The 23,624-nt window shown below is 47.0% G+C and overlaps 2 protein-coding genes across 4 annotated transcripts in view; one reads left to right on the top strand and one right to left on the bottom strand.

Annotated features, from left to right (window-relative positions):
- Positions 1-6,383: 6,383 nt before the first annotated feature.
- LOC119389626 (uncharacterized) lies at positions 6,384-9,940 on the top strand. The gene is made up of 2 exons (XM_037656980.2): positions 6,384-6,834; positions 8,060-9,940. Exon 2 carries the CDS (start codon positions 8,096-8,098, stop codon positions 8,612-8,614), a length of 519 nt encoding a protein of 172 aa, XP_037512908.1. The 5' UTR covers positions 6,384-6,834; positions 8,060-8,095; the 3' UTR covers positions 8,615-9,940.
- Positions 9,910-23,624, bottom strand: part of LOC119389624 (contactin-1a) — a 250,246-nt gene continuing 236,531 nt past the window's right edge. For all 3 annotated transcript variants that reach the window (XM_049414496.1, XM_049414495.1, XM_037656979.2), the window contains exons 4-6: positions 21,422-21,551; positions 20,816-20,953; positions 9,910-17,825 (exon numbers count right to left, since the gene is read on the bottom strand). In XM_049414496.1, the coding sequence (XP_049270453.1) occupies positions 17,641-17,825; positions 20,816-20,953; positions 21,422-21,551 (453 nt within the window). In that variant the 3' untranslated portion in view covers positions 9,910-17,640. The remainder of the gene's footprint in view (positions 17,826-20,815; positions 20,954-21,421; positions 21,552-23,624) is intronic.

Genomic DNA, 23,624 nt, shown 5'->3' with positions numbered 1-23,624 from the left:
TTGAACTGCCTCCAGGATATTGTCACGTGGTCGTGACGTCGACGAAGACAGCAGTCGGCGTTTGCAGGATGAAACTGTTTATTTGGCCGAACTTGTGGCCGGAAAATGAGAACTAGAACTACAGCAATACACGCTGTACAATGATAGCGGCGAACAATGCGTCGTCCGTCGATCAACTGACAAGCGGTCACGCGCGTCGGCTTTTATACAGGCGCTATGGAACTTTCCAGCAATATCGCTGGTGGCGGCGTTATCTCTCGACAAAGCTGGAACATTCGCGTGCGGCGCGCAATCTTAACAAAACGATCTACCAAAATCGTGAAGCTTCTCAACACTGCTTCAGGGCCAGCGTCGAGCGTTGATAACCGTCCTTGCTGGTCAAACTCGAACACATCAAAATAAAAGAAGAAGCGGGCGTGGCATTGCCCCCCTCTGAAAAAGCATCGTCCCGATGCTTGCAACAGAACATGGAAAGGAAAAAACAAGTGCATACACAAATAAATTACAATAACAAAGGAAAAAGTAGAGTCCCCAGGTTCGCTAACGCGCAAAAAACGGCTTAAGGCGCACGACATGGACGACTTCAGGTCGTGCGCGGCGTCGCTGGGAGTTCGTAATGCCGTCCGGGACGACCTCGTAGTCGAGAGCGCCGTGACGTCGAAGCACCTTGTACGGCCCGAAGTATCGCCGAAGAAGTTTTTCACTGAGCCCACGTCGGCGTATCGGCGTCCAGATCCACACACGGTCACCGGGTTGGTACACCATGTGGCGTCGTCGAAGATTATAGTGACGGCTGTCGACCCTCTGCTGGTTCTTGATGCGCAGGCGGGCGAGCTGTCGAGCTTCTTCGGCGCGTTGCAAATAGGCGGCAACGTCGAGGTCGTCTTCGTCGGTGGCGGTTGGTAGTATTGCGTCGAGCGTCGTTGCCGGGCTCCTTCCGTAGACCAGCTTGTACGGCGTCATTTGCGTCGTTTCTTGCACGGCCGTGTTGTATGCGAAGGTCACATACGGAAGGACGGCATCCCACGTCTTGTGTTCGACGTCGACATACATGGCCAGCATGTCGGCGATGGTCTTGTTTAGCCGCTCGGTGAGACCATTGGTCTGCGGGTGGTACGCTGTGGTCCGGCGGTGGCTTGTTTGGCTGTATCTCAGTATTGCCTGAGTTAGGTCAGCAGTAAACGCCGTACCTCTGTCGGTGATGAGGACCTCTGGGGCGCCATGACGCAGGAGGATGTTCTCAACGAAGAACTTCGCTACCTCGGCAGCACTGCCTCTGGGTAGGGCCCTTGTCTCGGCGTAGCGGGTGAGGTAGTCGGTAGCTACGACGATCCATTTGTTTCCGGTATTGGACGTCGGGAACGGCCCCAGTAAGTCCATCCCAATTTGCTGGAACGGCCGTCGAGGTGGCTCGATAGGCTGCAGAAGTCCGGCTGGCCTAGTCGGCGGTGTCTTGCGTCGCTGACAGTCCCGGCAGGTCTTGACGTAGCGAGTTATGTCGGCGACAAGGGGCGGCCAGTAGTACTTTTCCTGTATTCTTGCGAGCGTGCGAGAAACACCCAGGTGTCCAGACGTCGGGTCGTCATGCAGAGCCTGGAGGACCTCTGGTCGCAATGTCGAGGGCACTACGAGAAGGGAATCGGCTCGAAGCGGCGAGAAGTTCTTCTTAAGGAGAACACCGTTGCGCAAGAAAAACGACGTCAGTCCTCGCGTGAATACCTTGGGAACAACGGTGGTCCTGCCCTCGAGGTATTCCACAAGGCCCCTGAGTTCTGGGTCCGCTCGCTGTCGTTCGGCGAAGTCTTCGGCACTTATGGTTCCCAAGAAGCAGTCATCCTCCATGTCGTCCTGCGGCGGTGGGTCGACGGGGGCGCGGGACAGGCAGTCAGCGTCGGAGTGTTTTCTTCCGGACTTGTAAACGACAGTTATGTCAAATTCTTGAAGTCGTAGGCTCCACCGTGCGAGGCGACCTGAAGGGTCCTTCAAGTTAGCTAGCGAACACAAGGCGTGGTGGTCGCTCACAACTTTGAAGGGCCGGCCGTAGAGGTAGGGGCGAAACTTCGATGTAGCCCAGATGATGGCCAGGCACTCCTTTTCTGTTGTGGAGTAGTTGATTTCTGCCTTTGATAGCGACCGGCTAGCATAACTGATGACCCTTTCGAATCCGTCGGTCTTTTGCACAAGGACGGCGCCGAGTCCTACGCTGCTTGCGTCGGTGTGGATTTCCGCATCGGCGTATTCGTAGAAATGCGCAAGTATGGGAGGCGTCTGCAGGCGTCGTTTCAGTTCTTGAAATGCTTGAACTTGCGACGTTTCCCACCTGAATTCGACATCGGCCTTCGTGAGTTGCGTCAGTGGCTCGGCGATCCGTGAAAATTCCTTGACGAAACGTCTGTAATAGGCGCACAAGCCGAGAAAACGGCGTACGGCCTTCTTGTCGGTGGGCGTCGGGAAGTCAGCGATGGCAGCTGTTTTCCGCGGGTCCGGGCGAACACCATCCTTGCTGATCACGTGACCCAAGAACAAGAGCTCCTCGTACGCGAAGCGGCACTTTTCAGGTTTCAAGGTGAGTCCGGAGGTCTTGATTGCTTGAAGTACAACTTCAAGGCGCCGAAGGTGTTCGTCGAAGTTTGAAGAAAACACAACGACGTCGTCCAAGTACACGAGACACGTCTGCCACTTCAAGCCGGCCAGTACTGTATCCATAACCCGTTGAAAAGTCGCAGGTGCCGAGCAAAGACCAAAGGGCATGACCTTGAACTCGAACAGGCCGTCTGGTGTTATAAAAGCAGTCTTTTCTCGGTCTCTCTCGTCGACTTCTATTTGCCAGTAACCGGTCTTGAGGTCCATCGACGAGAAGTACTTTGCGTTGTGTAATCGATCCAGGGTGTCGTTTATCCGGGGAAGGGGATACCCGTCCTTCTTCGTGACTTTGTTCAGGCGACGATAATCGACGCAAAAACGTAGAGTTCCATCCTTCTTCTTCACTAGCACCACCGGGGATGCCCACGGACTCTTCGACGGCTGGATGATGTCGTCGCGTAGCATTTCGTCGACCTGTTTCTTCACGGCCTCGCGTTCTCGCGTCGAAACTCTGTACGGGCTCTGACGGAGTGGTCTGGCGCTTTCCTCTGTTATGATGCGATGTTTTGCCACGGGAGTCTGCCGAATTCTTGACGACGACGAAAAGCAGTCCTTGTATTGCAAGAGCAGGGTTTTGAGCTGTTCTTGTTTGTGCTTCTGAAGGCTGGGATTGATGTCGAAAGCTGGTTGCGGTGCTTTATTCGTCGGAGTAGGCTCGGGAGAATCGGTGAGGCCGAAAGCATTGCTGGCTTCTACGATTTCTTCGATGTAGGCGACCGTCGTGCCTTTGCTCACGTGCTTGTACTCGTTGCTGAAATTCGTGAGCATAACTGTTGCTTTCCCTGCCCGTAGCTCTGCTACTCCTCTTGCGACGCAAATCTTGCGGTTAATCAAGTGGTGCTGGTCGCCTTCAACAACGCCTTCGAGGTCTGCTGATTTCTGAGTGCCGACGGAAATGATGACGCTGGAGCGAGGGGGAATGGTGACCTGGTCTTCCAGCACATTCAAGGCGTGCTTTCTTGGCGGAGTGTGCGGCGGTAGTGCCTTTTCCGTGGACAGTGTTATTGACTTAGACCTCAAGTCGATGATTGCTCCATGAAGGCCTAAGAAGTCCATACCAAGGATGACATCTCTCGAGCAACGCGGCAGGATTACGAAGTTCGCGGGATAAATCCGGTTGTTAATGGTGAGTCTCGCTGTGCAGATTCCCTCCGGCGTTACCAGGTGACCTCCAGCTGTCCGGATTTCGGGGCCTTCCCAGGCTGTCCTAACTTTCTTCAGCTTCGTGGCGAACGGTCCACTGATGACAGAATAGTCGGCTCCGGTGTCGACGAGGGCTGTGACGCTGTGGCCGTCGATAAGAACGTCGAGGTCGCTAGTTCGTCGTCTTGCGTTGCAGTTAGGTCGTGGCGTCGGGTCACGGCTACGTCGGTTTGTTCCGCTCCTTCCACGTTGCGTCGTGTCTACTTCGGTCCGCCAGGTTTCGTCGTCAGGGGTTCGCGTCGTGTCCTGAAGCCTTCGTCGTGGCGGCGGCGTCGGCGGCGGAGGGTCTTCGGTATTTCGTCGTACAGCAACCGCACCTCCATCGGTTGCTGCCCTTAGTTTTCCGGATGCGGGCTAGCTGACCGGCCCCGGGTTGGGCCAGTGTATGGTGGGCGTTGGGGAGAGGCGTAGCGGCCTGGCGACGGGGATCGGGAAGGTCCTCGGGGGGTCCACTGCGCTCCTGCCAGGTAGTCGGCGATGTCACGTGGTCGTTCCCCCTGCTGTGGAGGCGGCGCGTCGACGGCGAACCCACGCAGTCCCATCTGTCGATAATGGCAGCGGCGGTAGGTGTGGCCGGCTTCTCCGCAGTGGTAGCAGAGTGGACGATGGTCGGGGGCGCGCCAAACGTCGGTCTTCCTCGGCGTGTATCGCTGACCGGCTGGCGGGCGGTATGACGTAGGTGGTGGCGGCGGTGGTGCCTGGCGGCGGAACTGCTGGGGCGGCGCGGCGTCTTGACGTGGGCGAGGAGGGGGGGCGTTGCGTCGGGCTGCAGCAGCATAGCTCATTGCTTGCAGCTGCGGCGGTGCCGGTTGAGGAACACCCAGTGATTGTTGGATTTCCTCGCGTACAACGTCCGCAATCGACGTGACTTCGGGCTGTGCAAAAGGTGCGAGCTTTCGCAGCTCCTCTCGCACGATGGCTCGGATCGTTTCGCGGAAGTCGTTGGAGCCGAGGGCATGAACTGCTGCGCTGTCTTGGAATGCGCGCCGATTGTACTGCCGAGTGCGCATCTCGAGCGTCTTCTCGATTGTTGTTGCCTCCGCGAGGAATTCTTGGATGGTCTTGGGTGGGCTTCTGATTAGTCCCGCGAACAGCTCCTGCTTGACTCCTCGCATGAGGAAGCGAACTTTCTTCTCCTCGGGCATCTCAGGGTCTGCGTGGCGGAACAGTCTTGTCATTTCTTCTGTGAAGAGTGCCACGTTTTCGTTTGGCAGCTGCACGCGGTTTTCGAGCAGAGCCTCGGCCCTCTCCTTGCGGACAACGCTGGTGAATGTTGCCAGGAACCTGCTGCGAAAAACGTCCCATGTTGTCAGGGTTCGCTCTTGGTTCTCGAACCACGTTATAGCTGCGTCCTCCAAGGCGAAGTAGACATGCTGTAGCTTGTCTTCACTGGTCCAGGAATTGAAAAGGGCGACTCGGTCGTAGGCTTCGAGCCAGCTTTCCGGGTCTTCGAACGACGATCCGCGGAAGGTTGGCGGTTCCTTGGGCTGGCGAAAAAGGATTGGCGCGGGCTGCACGTGGTCGGTCATCGTCGCTGTGGTCGATGTTGAGATCTGCGGCTGCCTGGGTTTTTCGGGAAGGAGCCCGTGCTCTGGCTGCAGTCCCTTCTGCCTGCGGCTTGTTCGACGATCCGGGATTTCCTTTCCGTCGTCCTCGTCGCGGCTTGGGCTTGGGTCAGCGCTCCGCGGTGGCGTCCGGATCATGAAGCAGCACCTCCACCAGATGTCACGTGGTCGTGACGTCGACGAAGACAGCAGTCGGCGTTTGCAGGATGAAACTGTTTATTTGGCCGAACTTGTGGCCGGAAAATGAGAACTAGAACTACAGCAATACACGCTGTACAATGATAGCGGCGAACAATGCGTCGTCCGTCGATCAACTGACAAGCGGTCACACGCGTCGGCTTTTATACAGGCGCTATGGAACTTTCCAGCAATATCGCTGGTGGCGGCGTTATCTCTCGACAAAGCTGGAACATTCGCGTGCGGCGCGCAATCTTAACAAAACGATCTACCAAAATCGTGAAGCTTCTCGAACACTGCTTCGGGGCCAGCGTCGAGCGTTGATAACCGTCCTTGCTGGTCAAACTCGAACACATCAAAATAAAAGAAGAAGCGGGCGTGGCAATATATTGCAAGCTTTCTGCCCCTCACCTGCTTTTACACTGCCAAGCGACGATGTCATGTGATTGCGTCGATCATGATGTGACGTCAGGGTGACGTCATACGGTGACGTCATCACGTTATTTTCTTTGCGTCACTCGTGTTGACGTCGCTGACGCCAACGGTCAATTTTCGCGTTTTGTGGCTTTCGCCTTAATAATAACAAGCCAATGACGGCGCTTGCTGGCGTTGTGTAACTGATGAAGCGATGATGAAAACGAAAGATACGAAGACGAACGGCAGACTTCGCCTTCCTTTCCGCTGACCCACAGGATATGTGTGACGACGTCCGCTTCAGACGCGGGCGCTAGCTCTTTTGGGCAAATAAACAAAGCATTTTTCAATGGGGATAACCGCGCGCGTATACACACGCAAACATGCGCGATGATGAACCCCGCTGGATCGTGGCGCGTTATATTTCTGTCACGGCCCAACGCGAGGCCCAAGACGAAGACCGCGGCGCTGCCAGCGGGAGAGCTAGCGCGTGTGCGGGCCATCTGGAAGACGCAGTGCCGCCGAGATCCGTACGTGCGTCTTGCATGCGCGGCCGCACGGGAGAGGAACACCGCGCGCGTTTCCCAAATCGGATCGGCCGGAGAGGATTCTTTTTTTGGAACTGCTCCGAGTGGGCCGCTGCTGCTAGCTCTCATCGCGGCCGCCTAAACTCCGCATGAACCGCAGACGCTGCTAACGCACCAGCGGCAGCCCTGAGCGCGGCGCGGTTGCCGAGGGGGCTCGGCCATGCTGTCACTTCCCGAACTGCGCTGCCGCCCTGCGCGCCAAGCCGCCTGTCGACCAGCGACTCTCGGCTGACCTTCGATTGCGGGTGAGTATACGTTACCGCGACACGCAGAACTGAACGCGCTTGCGGCGTTGCATGCGTTTTTGCTGCCATGGCCCGTGTACTTTGATTTAGGTGCACGTAAAGAACCCCAGGTGATCGAAATTTCCGCGGAGCCCTCCACTACGGCGTCCCTCATGGTCACATCGTAGATTTGGAACGTTAAGCCCCAACAATTATTATTATTTCATCCAATGAACTTCTGGAAAAGAGGGAGTTGAGGTCCACGCGTTACCTTCGCTCACCGATGTGATTGTCCAATTGTTCGTAGATGTGTACAGCGCGTACCGGCTTAGTCGAAAAGATATCCGAGTCACAGGTATCAGCGGCGTCAGCGTTGAAGCAATATGCACGCATATTCTGAACGTGCATGCATTCTCTCTGAGGTATTTGCTTTCGGAATGCGCACAGCTTATGAAGCCAGAGCAGGAAGCGCTGGTGAAGCCCACGAATTTTGAGTATATATATGCAGCCATCATCTGACGCGCCCGACGCGCCTTTGTCTGCGTTCAAATGGCGTTCAACATGGAGCGCGTTCAATAACTACATGCCTACATGGTCTATCATTTAGCACTGGCAGTTGAACTTGCTTTTGCGGTTGTTATCACTTACCGCAAGTTAATGTAGACAGGGTATAGTTATAGTTGGTACCAAAGAAGAAACACATTCGCACAATTATGAAATATGCGCAACTTTACGTCAACGCGCGTCATCGACACTCTTCAGAAGTGATTTCTGGGAGTCTATCTGTTGTGCCTTCAGTCGAAACCTGAACGCTTTTGCAAGAGCTCCAATTTCAAGTTTGCTTCGCTGTACCCGAACCCAGCTGTACTTCAGCATACACAATTATTAAAATACATATGACCCCACGCACATCGCTAAGCTAACCGACGCCCGCGTCTTACTGCGCGTTTCCGTGGTCTAGGAGTAGGAGCTGTTCATCATCGACCTTTACGGGGACAGCTAGGGGCTTTGACCTTTGACTCGATTGCGTGTGTTGGCTGCCTTTCGATATGCACTTGGTACTGACCACGCTGCTGCAAACCGCTGCCGGCTTTCGCCGTCGGAATTCACTGCCGCATATGTGGAACATAGTTAATTGGCACAGCACGATACTTAGGAGACGATTCGCGCTTTGTGGTTTTGAAAACGCTGTCACTCATGCGCGAAGAAACGAAATCATCTAAATCGCGTGTACATCTCGTTTCAGAGGGACACTGCAGGAATCGCACAGCGGCCAACCAATATGGCTATCCGACGGAAGAAACCGAGCCAGCCGGCTCGTCTGTCCGACCAGCCCTCCGCTGTGCACCAGTACTCCAAAACGCATCGCGTCTGCAAGGCCAACAGCGGCAATCAAGCCCTCAAAAACGTGATCGCCGCTTCGACAACGTCGACGAAGCTCCCGCGGCAGTCGCAGGACCGGATAAACAACCCTGCCATGGCGACCAGCAGCAAATGTTCGGACAGCCCGACGACCACGACCAGAGGCAGTTCGGAACTGCTAGCGGGCGTGGTGACGCTACACGGCAGCGACGAGAATCGTTCCCACAACGCGACAATGCCGCAGTGCGATGACGGAAACCACAAAACTGGCAAGGACGTCGAGGGTGACGGTGCGCAGCAGGAGGACACTGTGTGCAAGTTGCAGAACCGGCTGCGCGACAACTGGTCCAAGCTGGTCACCGATAGGATCACCATGATGGCGTTCGCGCGATCCCTCAAGGGACACAAGTGTCCCGCGTTTCTTTACTGCCAAAGTTAACCTCCGACTAACGCGCGTGCTTCCTTTTCTTTTCTCGCGTGTGCATAGCTGCATTGTACGCTGACTTTAGAGTTATGTAGTTGAAAGCCGAGCGCTCGAGCTAACACTGGGCTTGTTCTTGAGGAAGGTGCCACAAAATTGAGACTGTTTTAGCTTCACTGCGTGGTCACTATTACGTTGAAAACGTTTGGCCTCTGGAGGGAAGCACACACAGAGCGAGTGACAGAAAAAGTAGTACATCTGAGCCCAAGCTGCGTACTACTTCTGCAAAATTGAAGCTATTGAGCCCAGGCTGTTAGAAAATTGGGATTTTTCTCCAAAATCCTAGAATAAATTTTGTTTAAACCTGGGCAAATGCTATGCAGGACACAGCCAAGCAGATTACAAAGAAAGCATCTGTTTCTGGCATAAAGTAAATCCTTGCTCTCGCTGGTCGGCGCTGCTGAGTGTTCACAGGTCAGAGAGTATTAGAGATGTGTATTTAACACAAATTATACGTCAGCTTCCCACACATCATGATCGTGGTACAATCTTATTGATACATACTGATTTGTAGGTTATGAGCAAGGACGACATTGCAAAAACAACAGTTACAGAGCAAGGCTGTCGATTAAGTGTGCGCACCAACTGTCCCAGCGGCTGGAACCCTACGAATTGCCACACATCTGTGAACTAGCAAAGAGGATAATTCACAGCAGCAGCTCTCATGATTGGGCTCTTTTAAGCCCTTTCATGCATGTAGGGTAGCTCTAGAGCTGCTTGGTCTGAAGCATTAATCATGGTAAATGGCAGGATGTTGAAAGCAAAGTTTCATGATTGTTATGTTTGAAGGACACCGGCTGCTGCGACAGTTTGAGACCATACAAGGAAAATCTTCTAGGTTTTTTCGTATTTGGTGCTAGTTGCTGCAGAATGAATTGCTAACTGAAGCTCTACTGTAGGCTACTGTGATCAAAACACAGGTAGCTAAAAAGTAATGTGCAACTGGTTGCTAAAACTTCTTGCTGCCAGAGTCTGGCTGACCAAAACAATGAATATGTAGCTACATTAGTGTAGAGAAAAAAAAAGCTATTAACATATTGCTTCATGTCCACTGCTAAGTGTGCACTAGAGCATGACTGCCAGATTTGTGTGACTTTTGCTTCATTGCTTACGTTGCGACTGGTGTTGATTGTTGTTGGCAGCGAACAGTGCCATCTGAGGAATACTAGTCAACTAAAAGTCTATCTATTCTATAGACTATCGTATAGTTTTTTTTTTGTGTTGTCCCTTTGATGAAACGAAAGAGAAAACAGTAAAAGGCAAAGTATTTTTATTACAATAAAACTGAGTATGCATTCTTTGTGTCCTCGGTTCACACGCTCTTTCACGTACACCTACATCTTCTACACTGAGAAGAAAATGCACGCACATAGTCTGCGGATAGACTCCCAGCACAGGCCACTGATGCCATATGACTAACACAAGAGATCGTTCTGTCATACAAGAAGCAGCATGTCTATCTGCGGCAGCTGGGCTGCCCTGGCGCGTTTTAACACACACATTCAGGCGCTGTCTATAGGTGCGATAAAAAAATAGTGGCACATGTCACGTTGTGAGGCAATCAACCTGAAAGCACCATTCTCACAGAAAAAGGACACCATTTTAACACTATGCCCGATGTCGGCGTGGACAACGGCACAACAACGACCATCTAGCGCCCTCACTCACTGCTACAAATGCAGTAACGAAACTGGCCAGCATTTATTGCACTTGACAGGAATGCGCCCACTTCGTAAAGTGAGCGTCTTCCAAGGAATCTTAGTGCAGTTGGCGGGACAATGTTAGTGAAGAGAAAAAAAGTTTCTCTTAAAGTGCACTCCTCTTTATATACTAATAAAGTTTTTCGTAGCAGCAGTTATTCTGTTGTTCGTCTTGTCAAGAAGACTCCATTTTTAAGTAAGAGGCACACAGATTTCACAACTACATTCAGCCACACACAGTGCTAAATAACAGTAACACATGGGAAGTGAGGAATGTGTCGAGTCCCACTTAATGGTCAGCCAAACATAGTTTGTAAATGCCAGGATCTAGTCAAAATATTCCAGGACGCAGTAAGGCAATACTCATTTTAGTCTGTGAACAATACCAGTGCACGAATGTGCTCAACAAAATGAGCATTAAATATTTTTGCTAAGAATGTGTGCTAAAAATTAAATTTCACCGCAAATGTTGAGAAACTGCGTACACATTTGCCATGTGACATTGGATAATGCCCTGCCAAAAACATATGTTTATGTATACATAATGAAAGAATATCCCACTTGTCCTAACAAAATAATGTTACAATACCAAATGAACATTCGAGGTTTGCCTTGATGTTTTCAATGAGCACAGTAACGTGAAGCTGCAGGCCAGAATGGCAGCTGTAATCGGGAAGGAGTGCAGTTTACAAAACAAAGCACATTGTTGTGAGTCATCAGCATAGATGCATCACTGGTCATAAGCTCAACGCCAAAGTGTGGGTACGGTTTTCCTCTGTCATAACCTGAGTTCATATACCTACCCAAATTGGTTGGCAGATAAGGTAGCCAAAAAATCAAAGTATCAGAGACAAGACAGCACCGAAGGACCCTGTTATATGTACCATACTACTGGCAGATAATACAATATGCATATAATGCAAAGTGACTGTGCCTAAGAAGTATGCAGAAATTCAAAAACTTGTTTAGTAGGAACACATTCACACAAAGGCATAGCAAGAGACTCTGACAATGTAACTTCACAATAAGCCACCAAATGGACTGCCAAGAGTTGCTTGACATTACATGTACAAAAAATAAGTTAACATAAAAATGGCACTGAGGTATGCAACAAAAATCTGCCCCTGAACAAGACAGAATTCAAGTTTCCATGCAAGAATAGTCCTGAAAACAACAATGTGCGTGTAGAAGCACAACAGAATGTATTATAAGCAAGAACTGAAGTGTTAGTAACAGTAAACATAATGCACTGTAAATGTAATGCACGGTACACATGGTATAGGTAGTACAAATGCTGCAGCAAAGCAGGACTTTTAACAGCTGCGCAAAAATAATTAAACCTTGTTCCACGATAACAAGATAGGGAAGATGTGGTAAGGAGAGTAAAGTGTGACTTTTTGTAAAGAAAAGGCAAGATGATGTGGTAAGGTGGCTCTTAGCAAACCTTAAGCAATGTAACACAATTTAAGACTGCATGTTAGATGTAATAAATGAAGCATCGCAGTTATACTGAAGTCACGAGCGATTGGATGACCAAGTACTCGGCTAATGCCTTTAAAAGCAACTTATAACGCCGGTCAAATGGGTCATTATAATCTTTCCACTGCTTTTATGGGCCGCTTGGGAAATAAACAAAGGAAATTACTAAGCATGAAGGAAGGTATAATAACAACAGTAACAAGAGCTCATTTGGCAGCAGTGCAAATCAGTCTAATTTAACTCAGGACCACACAATTTACTACAGCACCGAACAAACTTCAACATGAGCATCTTAGAACACATAACAAATTACAAAAAATGTCATCCTCTGAAGCAGAAAGCAATCAGACAATGCAACATGCCTGACAACAACATTTTTGTGACAAATGCAATTGCGATGTGCAGGACAGCAGTCTACACAAGTTGCGACTACCATAAGTAAATTAAAGCAAGGTAATTTTTTCATAATCTGAACCGCGGTGTGGGAATAGTTAAAACTTCAAATAATAAGTGAACTTGTCTTTTCTATTCAAACTTGCTCAATTTGAGAATGCACTATTTGAACACAACACTACACATGCTCTCTTGTTTAATTTACGGACACTGCTTTGGTTCTCTAGGTAACTAAAAGCAGTTGTTACTCATTCATAAGCTCTTCAGTCGTCGAAACATCCAATGGCAAATTGTACAACACATACATACGGGATATAAATGTATGCAAGCTTTACAGGCCTCGTAAAAGCTTTTTTCTTTTTGTTTAGAGATGAAACAATATTCTATGTTCAACTAAATATTCCAATGACCTAATTTTGAAACATTCATACTTGAGTAAATTATAAAATTTCACTATTTTAAGAACCCTCATTTCATGTTTATGTAACTAAACTTCTCTTGCAAATATGAACATGCAAAAATGCAGAGAAATCTTGTTGGCCTTTTGCTGAAAGTGACTTCGTATATATACCTCATGATATATGTATAAACTTAAAACCATTAGTAAAAGAAGTCTTACTAATCTACAGCAATACATAGAAGGCAGTGTCCTTGACACCAAAGTACACAAATTGGAATGCAGACTACAAAATATTGATGTCTATAAAAGAATGAAGTACAATGAAAACAGGACTTCGATTCTATCGGCGCTTAAAAAGCGTGTGGAAGATTATGTAATATTCCACTACGATCACCCACACTTTTCACATTAGCGAGCAATTGCCTCCCAAGAAATGCACTTCACAAATGCTCAAGCTTCACCTCCTAAGTTGACCAAAAAAAAAAGAACATTTGGTCACAACAACGTCAGGAAAGCAACAACTACCGACAACACTCTGCTCCTCCACTATGTTCCCTTGTGCCCAAATAATAAACAGATGTTTAGCTTTGAGTAACACCAGTGCGTCGAGTAGTCTGGAAAGGCTCGCTCAAAACCAGGTAAATAATCCAGCAAACGACATTTTACGCAGGGATGGCACGGGTCACATTACGAGTCGTACTATAGCTGCATCACTTTTCAAAATCTCGAGAGCTTGATCAACTCAAAGAATGAAAATCACAACAGTATGAAACGTAAAAATGCAGAGGGTTTACCCACAAACTGTAGCCAACGTGCTGCCCACATCACATGGCTTGTTCGTAGTAAATAAGCTGTTGTTCAAGAGCTGCTTCTGTCTGCGTTAAAGATTATGCAAGGAGATCATACTTTCTGTGAGGTGAGTGGCATAAAACGCAGAGACGAGCGTATGGCCGTAATTTATGAATATTTATGAGAAGTAACTGTATTTCCTTTCTCCAGCCGCAAGAGTTCATAATGGTGTCCTGCGTAACGCATGTACGTTATGCAGGACTTTGAGAACATTACACAGCAAGTACAATGCAATGAAGACCAAATTTCACACCCCGTCTGTTTACAGTTAATCCCTCTGGCGGTGAGAGCAATCTTAATTTATGACAGTCAAGGCACCATAAAAGCAACCTAAGATCCAAATTAAAGTTCATCACAAACATGGGGACAGACAGAAAATTTTTCATGGGGTGGGTCTGACCCCCCTTTATGTATGTATGTGCATGTGTTTGTACGTGTGCATGTACTATATATGCACATACAAAATGTAAAGATTTCGGAGGGAGATGGTTGAAGCGCCAAACACCCCCCTGGCTACGCCACTGATCACTTACTCGCTCAATCGTGTGCTTACTCTCTTGTCAATTCTTGTCAGCTACCTCCTATCCACTACTTGTTTGGCAACTACGATTACCCTAAAGACCGAAAGCTCATTTAAAGCCGCGTGCGGTGCCATTTTACGTGCGGTGTCGACTCTGTTTGTACACAAACTGCGTTGATCGTTGACACTGAGCACAGTGCTACTCCTACTTTGAACGCCACAAAAGTGAGTGTCGACGCTGCGCCCTAGAGTAACCCTCGAGCTGCCAGACATTGTTCATGGTATTTTGACTAGGAATGTTACCAAGCCAAATACGAACGCGTGCTTAGAAACTGCAAGAACACATGTTTCCTTGCACCACCAATATGTGAGGCGGGAAGAAATTAAGCTCACGACAGGCATAGCACATTTTGGCTATGTCTGCCAGCATGAAGCACACTTGACAAGCATTTCTGCATTGTGCCCACATTTTAAAACAGCTGGTGTAGCCACAGCCGAGCCATAGACACGGAGCCACTAGGTAGCTGTACTCAAGAGTTAAGATTTGCAATGCAAGACCAGATGGCCAAAACAAAACAAACAAAACTAATACATGTTATCGGTGTTTGTTAACCGAGTACAATAAAGCAATGACATTGTAGCTTATGCAAGTAGTGCAGCTTGCACTTTGTAAATTTGGCATAAGTACAAATGCTAGTAGATGAGCCAGCTTCGCACATACCATTGTTTTTCCAAGCTTTGATTGCACTTAGGTAACCATCTTAACCATTCTGCTACAGCGAAAAAAATTTCACAATGAGCAACCAGCAAGGTACTGTAATTTGTGACCATAAACTAGCCGAGACGCTTCAAATGTAATTTTGTGAAGTTGTAGAAGGAAAGAAAATTAACACGTTGCATATTAGACACATAATGTGGAGCGTTACTTTATAACTGTCAGCTGTGTGAAGCACAAGACACTACATAATTGCGACACATAAAACTTATGGTATAAACTGAACAGCTCAGGGTACAAAAAACATGGGTGTATTCAGTATGCTTATGCGGTAGGTTCAATTCAGTAACACAAAAAATGTGATCTTCACAAATTGAAACCAGTATTCTTGCAAATGCTACATTCCATTAGCTCTAAGTTAAGCAAAGGAATTTGGCGGCTCTCTTTTATGACAAATTGTCAAAAGATTCAGCCTTTTCTAGCTGCGATTCTTTAAAAAAAATGCGAAGCAAACAAATTTCAGTCCATCTTTCTTTTTTCTACAGAGAATGCAAGCAAAGCGTTACACGAGTTCCTTAGTGAATACATTTTGTACACTTAACGCAAAACGTTAGTAATGTATTTGGCAACTATTTACTCAACAGCCTACATGCTTTCCCTGTAAAAATAAGAGTAAGCACATGTCGTGAAAGCTGGTCTCTTACATTCATTAGTCGAGAATCACGAAAATAAAAAAAAGAACCTCACCTGGATAGCACTTTCATGATACCATGAGACTAATAAACCATGAAACTATGCTCACGTACTTAAACATGCGGCAAAACGTATTGTCAAGTAGAGGCATTTTAATCTTGCCCAACAACACATATGCCTGATAGTTACAGCAGATGCGTAAACACGTGGCAATCATTAATACAATGTGTTACGGGCCCTCACACTAGCCATGATCAAAAGCAAATTTCAATTTCACTCAAGTTTCATCCTGATCACAACTGCTACACTACTTCTTCAAATGTGCTTTTCTATTTTATGAGCCATGCCACTACACCTAGCCTCATTCCTACATTATAGACTAGCGAGTGCACTTTACACAATAATATTTTGCTACCTAAAATAAACATTAATTATAATAATCAAATGTCGGAATTCAGATGGGCTGTATTTTTCAATAGCTTTACTGATACCGGAGCGTTAGCTCTTTTTCACTTACTCCCGATACACAAAAATTATTCCTTCCATATGAATTTGTAGCTAACGTTTTTCCTGACGCATTGCTTGTTCCTGACATACGTAACGAGCTCATGTGTTAATTTCAACAATTTAGAACCATCTATAACCAAGAAACCACATTGTTAGAATGCAGTGAATGTCCAATATCACAACATATTACATATTCATGTTTGCCCCAGTACTGATCTTAGGAATAATTTTTAATACACATATTTGTTTCAAATACTTGCCATATAAATTGGTTTTCATGTTACCGAAATCATTTGGTACCTTTGTACAATTGTGTTGGGTCCCAGAAAGTGTATGGACTACATTGTGTGTTTAAACAGTCTACAATAAACTTCTAACCTCAATATCAAGACATATTGCTCCGCGTCGGATCATCATGACAAGGACGAATAGGCCACAGTTGGCGTTTTGAACACATCTTTAGCGTAAAATTACAATGTGCTGCACCCCCAAACTTCATGCGCGCCAAATGTGATCCTTTACATGCCGTAAAGATGTAGCAACATTTCTATGTATTCGAAAATATGTCTAAGTACTCCTTCAACTTTGCTGAGTCAAGTGCTTGCCCGAAATGGCGCTTTCTCTCCGAAAACTGGCTACAACTGCTACAAGGCGGGCCTTCCATAAGCGACTGAATCAGACTTTTTTTTTTCTCCCACTGTGACACTTGTGAATATTGTGACGCTTACGGACCCATCTCATCTTTCCTGTACTAGTTGCTTTGCCTCACTGAGAACCTTGCAAATATACAAGTGCCAGACTCCGGGCCACTGATCGATGCATGGACATCACAAACAAAAACAAAACAAAACAAAAAAAAAAAGATGGCAATCATCACTCATACTGCAAAACACTCTTCGGCGCCTAATGTCGTGAAGAAGGTACGCAAAGTTAACTGCGCATGCTTTCATGAAAGGGAGGGAACAAGACGACTGGAGCTTACCAACCTGAGGCAGCGAAACCTCGAGTGATGGAGGCTGAGCCACATCACTGGCTTTCATGTCACGCCACATGAATGGGTCACGAGTCAGGACATGTGAACGCAAGTTCACGAACTGGGAACGGCCAGTTCCAAGTGTTCTAGGGAACCTTTGCCTTGAACAGAACTGCTCTACTTTGCTGTCAGCCCCTATCTATACATCTTCGTGCTACTTCTATATAAATGCACCGGTTCTGAGTCTCTCGATTACAAAGGAAGCAGAACGCTACAGCAAATGGTTAGGTGAGGGTAACTCTTCAGCAAATTCGGCAAAACTATGGTCTTTCAGCAGAAGAGTAGCAGCAAACATGGCAGCAAAAGAAAAAAAAAAAACACTCCCGATCTCTGCAGCACGAAATATGCGGCCTTCAACACACCAATATCTTCACGTTGATTTCAGGAACATTGTACTTTCCACACTTCGGTCTGTTCATTGCTCTTGCTGAAAAGCAGAGAGACTGGCGCCACGCTGGAAGCTGGCCCATCAGTCCAGTCAGGCGAAGGTCTGTCGGTTCGACGTAAGTATAATGCACTAGAGAAACTAGCGCAACAAAACACGGGGCAAGCGAGTCTGGTAGCCACAAACCATATCATCCGCACGTCTACAGGCTTTTCAGGCATCTTTAAGACTAAGCTTCTGAGCTTTGCAGGTCGCCACTGTTCCTGCTAGGTTCTTCGCTCTATGCACCGGGTCAGCACTGTCGATTCAGCTACACGTGCGACGGGCGCACCACAGAGTTGTTGTTGGTTCTGACCGCACGCTCGTTGTTGTCGTTGCAGTCTGGCCGATCGAGGAGAAAGCTTTCCTCTAAGTCGACCTCGAAACCGGGGTTGGCGACAATGTGTGGCACAGCCGACGACTCTTCCTCTTCCTCCACTTCGTCTTGAAACTCCTCTGCAGTAATCGAAACATCAGTCAGGCAATCCTGTCCAGGATTATAAGCAAGAATATTTCTATTCATTGATAGTCTCAAGAAAGCATTGTTTCATAATGTGGCTCATTGTAACATTTATGCAAAGTACATCAAGGTAGTGTACCTGCCAACCTAGGGACATTAAAATTAGGAGATTCGCAAAACAATATGCAGGGGGGGGGGGTGACAAGAAAAAAACACACATTTTTATTTCTTGCTTCTCAGGGCTACACTAATGTCCTACACAGCTCTGGATGGTTGCAGTAAATTTTTTAGACACTGGCAACCTTTCCGGTGCTCGTAATTTAGTGCATGTGTTTCGTTACACACACGCATGCACGGAACAAAGTGTGCAATGACTATGGGTGTGTGAATATTCGAAAATTTCGAATCACAAATCGAATAGCGTTGTATTCGATTCATTATACGAATATGCGCCGGCTAGTTTCAGTTTCGTTCTTCGGCCTGTTCCCGCTTGTTGCACCTGCAAAACTGGTGGCTTTCTGGTTGAGAATGTTTCAAAACGTGACCGATTTGTTACTATCTCGTTTCTTGCTCCTCAGTACATGGTTATGCCTGTTTCCGTGCAGGCGCTGACTGACACAAACGATGCCGCTGTGGTTGCGTTTCCCGTTTCGGAGACTCGCAGAAACCGCTTCCGTCTTGTTGGCGATAAGAGGAAGGATTATCATAGGTTTCGCACTTGTTTTCGCTTTCCGGAAGTGCTCACAACTATATACAGTTTTCTTCAGCGCGCTCACCCGAGCAGTTTGCTTTTGCTGTGGAAGTGTGCGCCGGTTTCCCAGCCGCAAGTGAGCCTAGTGACGATTGCTCAACTGCCAAATCAGAATCTGATTCAGTAAATGTCAGCCCATCATACGAGGAGTTACTTACATGTGAAGACTCAGATGTTGATGAGTGAGCAACATCTCAAAAGCGTGCGCGGCGAGATGATGCTGGCTGGATCAAAAGTGGCTTTTCTCCCCCCGTGTTTCCACATAACATCACTTTGCGCACTTATTTTTGTACGCCTGTGAACTACACAGATGTCTATTTCAATGCATAATATTTTAACAGTCGCATAGGATTTTTTTAGAATTTATCTTGCTGTTACTCACGAATAAACAATGCGTACGTAACAACCCAAATGATTTTTTTGTCGCTTTACATCACCCAAAAAATTTTAGACAATTTTTTTAAAATAAGTTCGTCTGAAGAATTTAATTCAGCAATAAGAATACACATTTTTGGGACGCATTTTGCGAGAAAAATCGACCCTCAAAGGGTTAACCGCATAGCATTGTAAGACTGCGAAGCTCACTTTGCGTGTTCTGCAGTGTGATGTTACTGTGAGTTCCTTGTCGAGATAAAGATAACATGCCGGACCATAACCAAGGCCACACATGAACACAGCGACCTCCCATCACTTTACATCAGTGAGTAGAGAGGAGTGTCCCGTGACAAGCTGTTGGGGTTCCTCAAGGCCAGAAAATTTTTAGAAGTGCAATGTTTCGTCATTTTTGTTCTGGCTCGGATTAGGGCTGTTTATCCGGAGATTGATGGCCACTCCCGTACAATCCAGAGGATGGTCACAAATTGGGAGTCTCTTGGGCAAATTGGAAGAGTTGGCAGGAGTGAAATAACTCACCGCAAGCAGTGTGAGGAAACTGTTAAGATAAGTTCCGTAAATGCCTACAAGGTTTTAACTCAGGCAAAAATGAGCACACGCCTGACTGCAGTTAGTAACAAGAGAGATGCGTCTGAGTGCCCTCAAAAAGCAAACTACATAGTACAACACAGATGAAGAAGAATTTTGCATTCATTTGAGAATTGAGTTCACCATGGCTGCCTTCCCAGGACACTCCACACGACATGTTAATCGGAAGGACAGCAGGTGGCAGTGTGAGACCAAATTACTTGACAGCAGGATGTGCTGGAATGTTGAGACAAATAAATTTCGTTCAATTAAGTTCCAAAACAATTTGGAGGACAGTGGAATTTTTGCAATGGCAATTTTTCCTGATGCAGAGTAAGAGCATTTACACTACCCAAAGGATCAAAACTATTATAGCCAACCTAATCTGATAATCCCACTGAGACATAAGTAAGCAAAACATATCACTCAGCAGGGGCCCTGCATTGCCTACTGAACATGGTAAGAAAGCCTTGCCGATCCATAGTCAATGCTCCTGTCAAGTTTTAGAGTCAGATATTAGTGCAAGATATTTAGAGTCAAAAACAGTAAAAGCCAGTCGCTCTCTCCTCAGCAATGTCATTATTAACTACGCAGCAGGTGGGAGCACGCAAGCCCGAGAGGTATTGGCCGATGCAAGAAGGGTGCGCCAGCGGGCAATTTCGGAGGACATGTAATGTGTGATGTATTATGGTTACTAAAATCTAACATGCACCTTGTTTCTCAATAAAGAGGGTCCAACCATTGCCTGTGGGTTACAATCGAATATGAGACTGAAACTGTATTCATAGCATTGGCAACAGCCTGCCATCAAAGGGGCAGATGCAGTATGACTGCCATCACGAAAGGGTGACTGAGGACATTTTTATTGCGAGTTTGCGTAGGTCCATGTCGTGCTAAACTTGAACTTGTGTGCGTCATATCTGTTATCAATGAAGTGCAAATGGTGATGCACCGCTTTCATTGTCAAAGCTCACCTCAGAGGAAAGTTATTTTGCACGCTGAAGATACCAGCTGCGAGATAGCTGCATCGCATCTTTCTTGCATGCCCGAGACCTGTGTCTGTAAGTGGCCCAAATAAAGCGAGATTTAGCCACAGCTGCATGTTGACCTATCTTGTGCAAGCCAATATCGTTACCCCTGCGAACTTCTTCATTTCGTCGCTCTATATAACTCACTGTCGTCCTCGGCTTCTTTTCCGTTCCCTTGTCATTCTATGCTAACTTAAAAAAAAAAAAGATGTTTAAGAATGAACAGGGAGTATACAAATGGACGCACCGTGTCGGCCTTCCTTGTAAATGAGCAGGCAGCTGAGGCAAGACAGAATGAGGATAGTGCCCATGACCATGGAGACAGCCACCATCCATGCCGCCGTGCTGAAGTCGTCCCCACCGGCAAACATCTTCTGCACAACTTCTGTATAAGCAAAGGAAAAAAAGAACGAAGCAAAGCATCCCATCAAGACTGAGTACACCACTGCCAAGGTCTTGCTCTGCCCATAGTGTCATCAATCCGCTTTTCTCATGCTCTATGTGCATGTTATCGTTGCTATCATGCTTTTGCACATACTCCGGCTTTCAAATTGTAACAGGTTCACGATTGCTGTAAAATGGGCTTGGCAGCAATGACATGAACCTTGCAGAGCCTATGGTTCATAGAGAGGGCACAAACAAGTTTTCAGTGCTCTACAAGTGAGAAATAGTCGAACGAGGAATGTGGATACAGCCAACAAATCCCCTTGACGAAGTGCTGGCTTCAAAGACATTCCTTGTTTGACAATTTCTCATCACTCCATGTTCCCCTGGACTTCCCTTGACAAGTCAGCCCCTGAGATTAAATTTTCTTTCCACGTTTAGGTTAATTAAAGTGAACAATGAACTATACCTGTGGGATCGAGCGGCTTGGACGTGGAGGCATACACCGTCGTGGCCTCTCCAGGACCTAGGCGGTTAGAAGCCCACATGCGGAACATGTACGGGGTGCCCGGCTCCAGGTGGTAAACGAAGAACTGCCTCTGCATAGGCCATCATAAAACCATAACGTCAAAGGCAAAGGAACAGTACAGTCGAACCCGCATATATCGAACTCACAAAAAACTGGAATCGGTTCAATATATCGTACTATTCTATACAAATCGTTTAAAGAAATTACCATATTTCTGGCACAAATTTAGTTTTTATTATTATTTTTTTTTTGTGGTTTGTGCTTGGAGGTGCATGTTCTACGCAGCGGTGGTTTATACACAAGAAAATGCTGTATCGATGTAAACAATGCCTCAACATCTTAATTCGCAGTTGTGCATCCTCTTCAGGTACCGAAAGCTTCTATTCCACCTTCACTCTAATGTTTGCCTTGTTCTTCAATATCGTGTTCTGCGTGCTTCTTTCGTTGCTGTAAACAGCCAAGATGTCAGAATTCTTTCCCACACATTCGACTGTGTTTATTTATTATTACCAGCTTTGCGGAGAACAGCAGCTTCTTCCATTTCATGGCATATGTCGCATTAACAAAGGGAGCAGAAAATCACGGAGATGCGAACGCCTACTGTGCGCAACGGGTTGACGAGTGCAACGATGAGGAATCATTGGAGAAAGCACGTGAAGTCAAGTGGTAGTTTCTACTCGCACTTCGCGGCGCCCTCCTAATCACACCAGTCGCACAACAAAATGCATGCGGAAGAGTCCCCTTCTGTGAGAAAATGCCAACTTCTTGTGCGGGAAAGCAAACTCACAGTGTGATGAGGTTTATTGGTGTAATGAAGTCGCGACGAAAAGGGACCGTACGCTGACACAGTGCAAGGCTGGCAAAAGGCGGCACAGGCTCTCGCGCAATCAGAACGCGGGTCGTTTCTCGTCCTCCTTCACAGGCGCATACTCGGTCGTGCATCTGCTCCACTACAACAGGGACGTTTCACACTGCCAAATTTCGATATATAAAGCGTTCCAGTTCCAAATATTTCTGTCCAATGTAGCCGTACATCTTGAGCAATGACGTTAAAGCGTTGTTGTGTTCGAAAATAGTTCAATATAAAGGACAATGCGATTTATCCGAGTTTGATATGCTTGGGTTTTAACTGTTGTTAGTGAGAAATCTGCCAGCCACAGAAAGGGAACATCACAGATAACAGTCTCGTCTCTTTCCTTTGCCATTTGTTTGTTTGGCATAAAACCCATTATTGTGTCAGTCTGTGAGACATTTGCTCCTAGCATGCATCCCACTGAGACTTCAGAATCGCAATAAATGCCGTTCTTTTTGTAAATTACCGAAGTGGATCGTAGTGCTTCTGCTTTCCCTTGAATCAGTGAAGTTCAGTCATGCACCGTAAACACTGAGGAGCTGGCAATAAAGCTGAAACCTTTACGCTTCTGTTAAGCTGGACCATACATTTAAAAAAATGCCACTGAGATTGCATTGCTAATCATTTCACTATGGTTAAGGGATCGTGTTTTTCATGGGCTACGTGTGCACTTGTAGCAGTGCATCAGCAGTTGTGAAGCAATGAATGACACGTCCCTGTGACCCTCTAAACACAAGGCCAAGTCAAATAATTATATTACATGGTATCATTGTTACTGTACAAATTACACGGTATTATTATAGGTGAGTTTACTGACTGTACGATCTCTCACATAGTCCATAAGCCCTCATGAGCTCCAACAACACATTCAAGCATCTCTGTGCACATGTCAGTCTGTAACAAACAGACTTTAGGATATTGCATTCTGATTGGAAGTACGTAGTCACGAAAAAGGTGCCTCATTGTCTCACAGCCACAGACATCCCAAATATTAATATAATAATTTTTGGGAATAATTTTGGAATAATTTTTGGAATAATAATAATAAACCATGCTATGGTCATGAGAGACGTCGTATTGGAGGGCTCCGGAAATTTCGATCACCTGGGGTTCTTTAACATGCGCATAAATCTGAGCACACAAGTCTCTGGCATTTTGCCTCCACAGATATACAGCTGCCGTGGCTGGGATTTGACCTTGCGACCTTCGGGTTAGCAGTCGAGCACCATAACCACTAGAACACCACAGCAGGTCTTCTCAAAGATTTCACAGCTTTTCTAATTACCCTTT

Source organism: Rhipicephalus sanguineus, chromosome 4 (genome assembly GCF_013339695.2).
Source record: "Rhipicephalus sanguineus isolate Rsan-2018 chromosome 4, BIME_Rsan_1.4, whole genome shotgun sequence".
Classification (NCBI taxonomy): domain Eukaryota; kingdom Metazoa; phylum Arthropoda; class Arachnida; order Ixodida; family Ixodidae; genus Rhipicephalus; species Rhipicephalus sanguineus.
The sequence above is the reverse complement of the archived record's forward strand: the minus strand, read 5'-3'. Positions and strand labels throughout refer to the sequence as shown.

What these genes read in the sequence shown, in the direction of transcription:
- LOC119389626 (XM_037656980.2), top strand. Translation starts at nt 8,096, where the DNA reads ATGGCTATCCGACGGAAGAAACCGAGCCAGCCGGCTCGTCTGTCCGAC.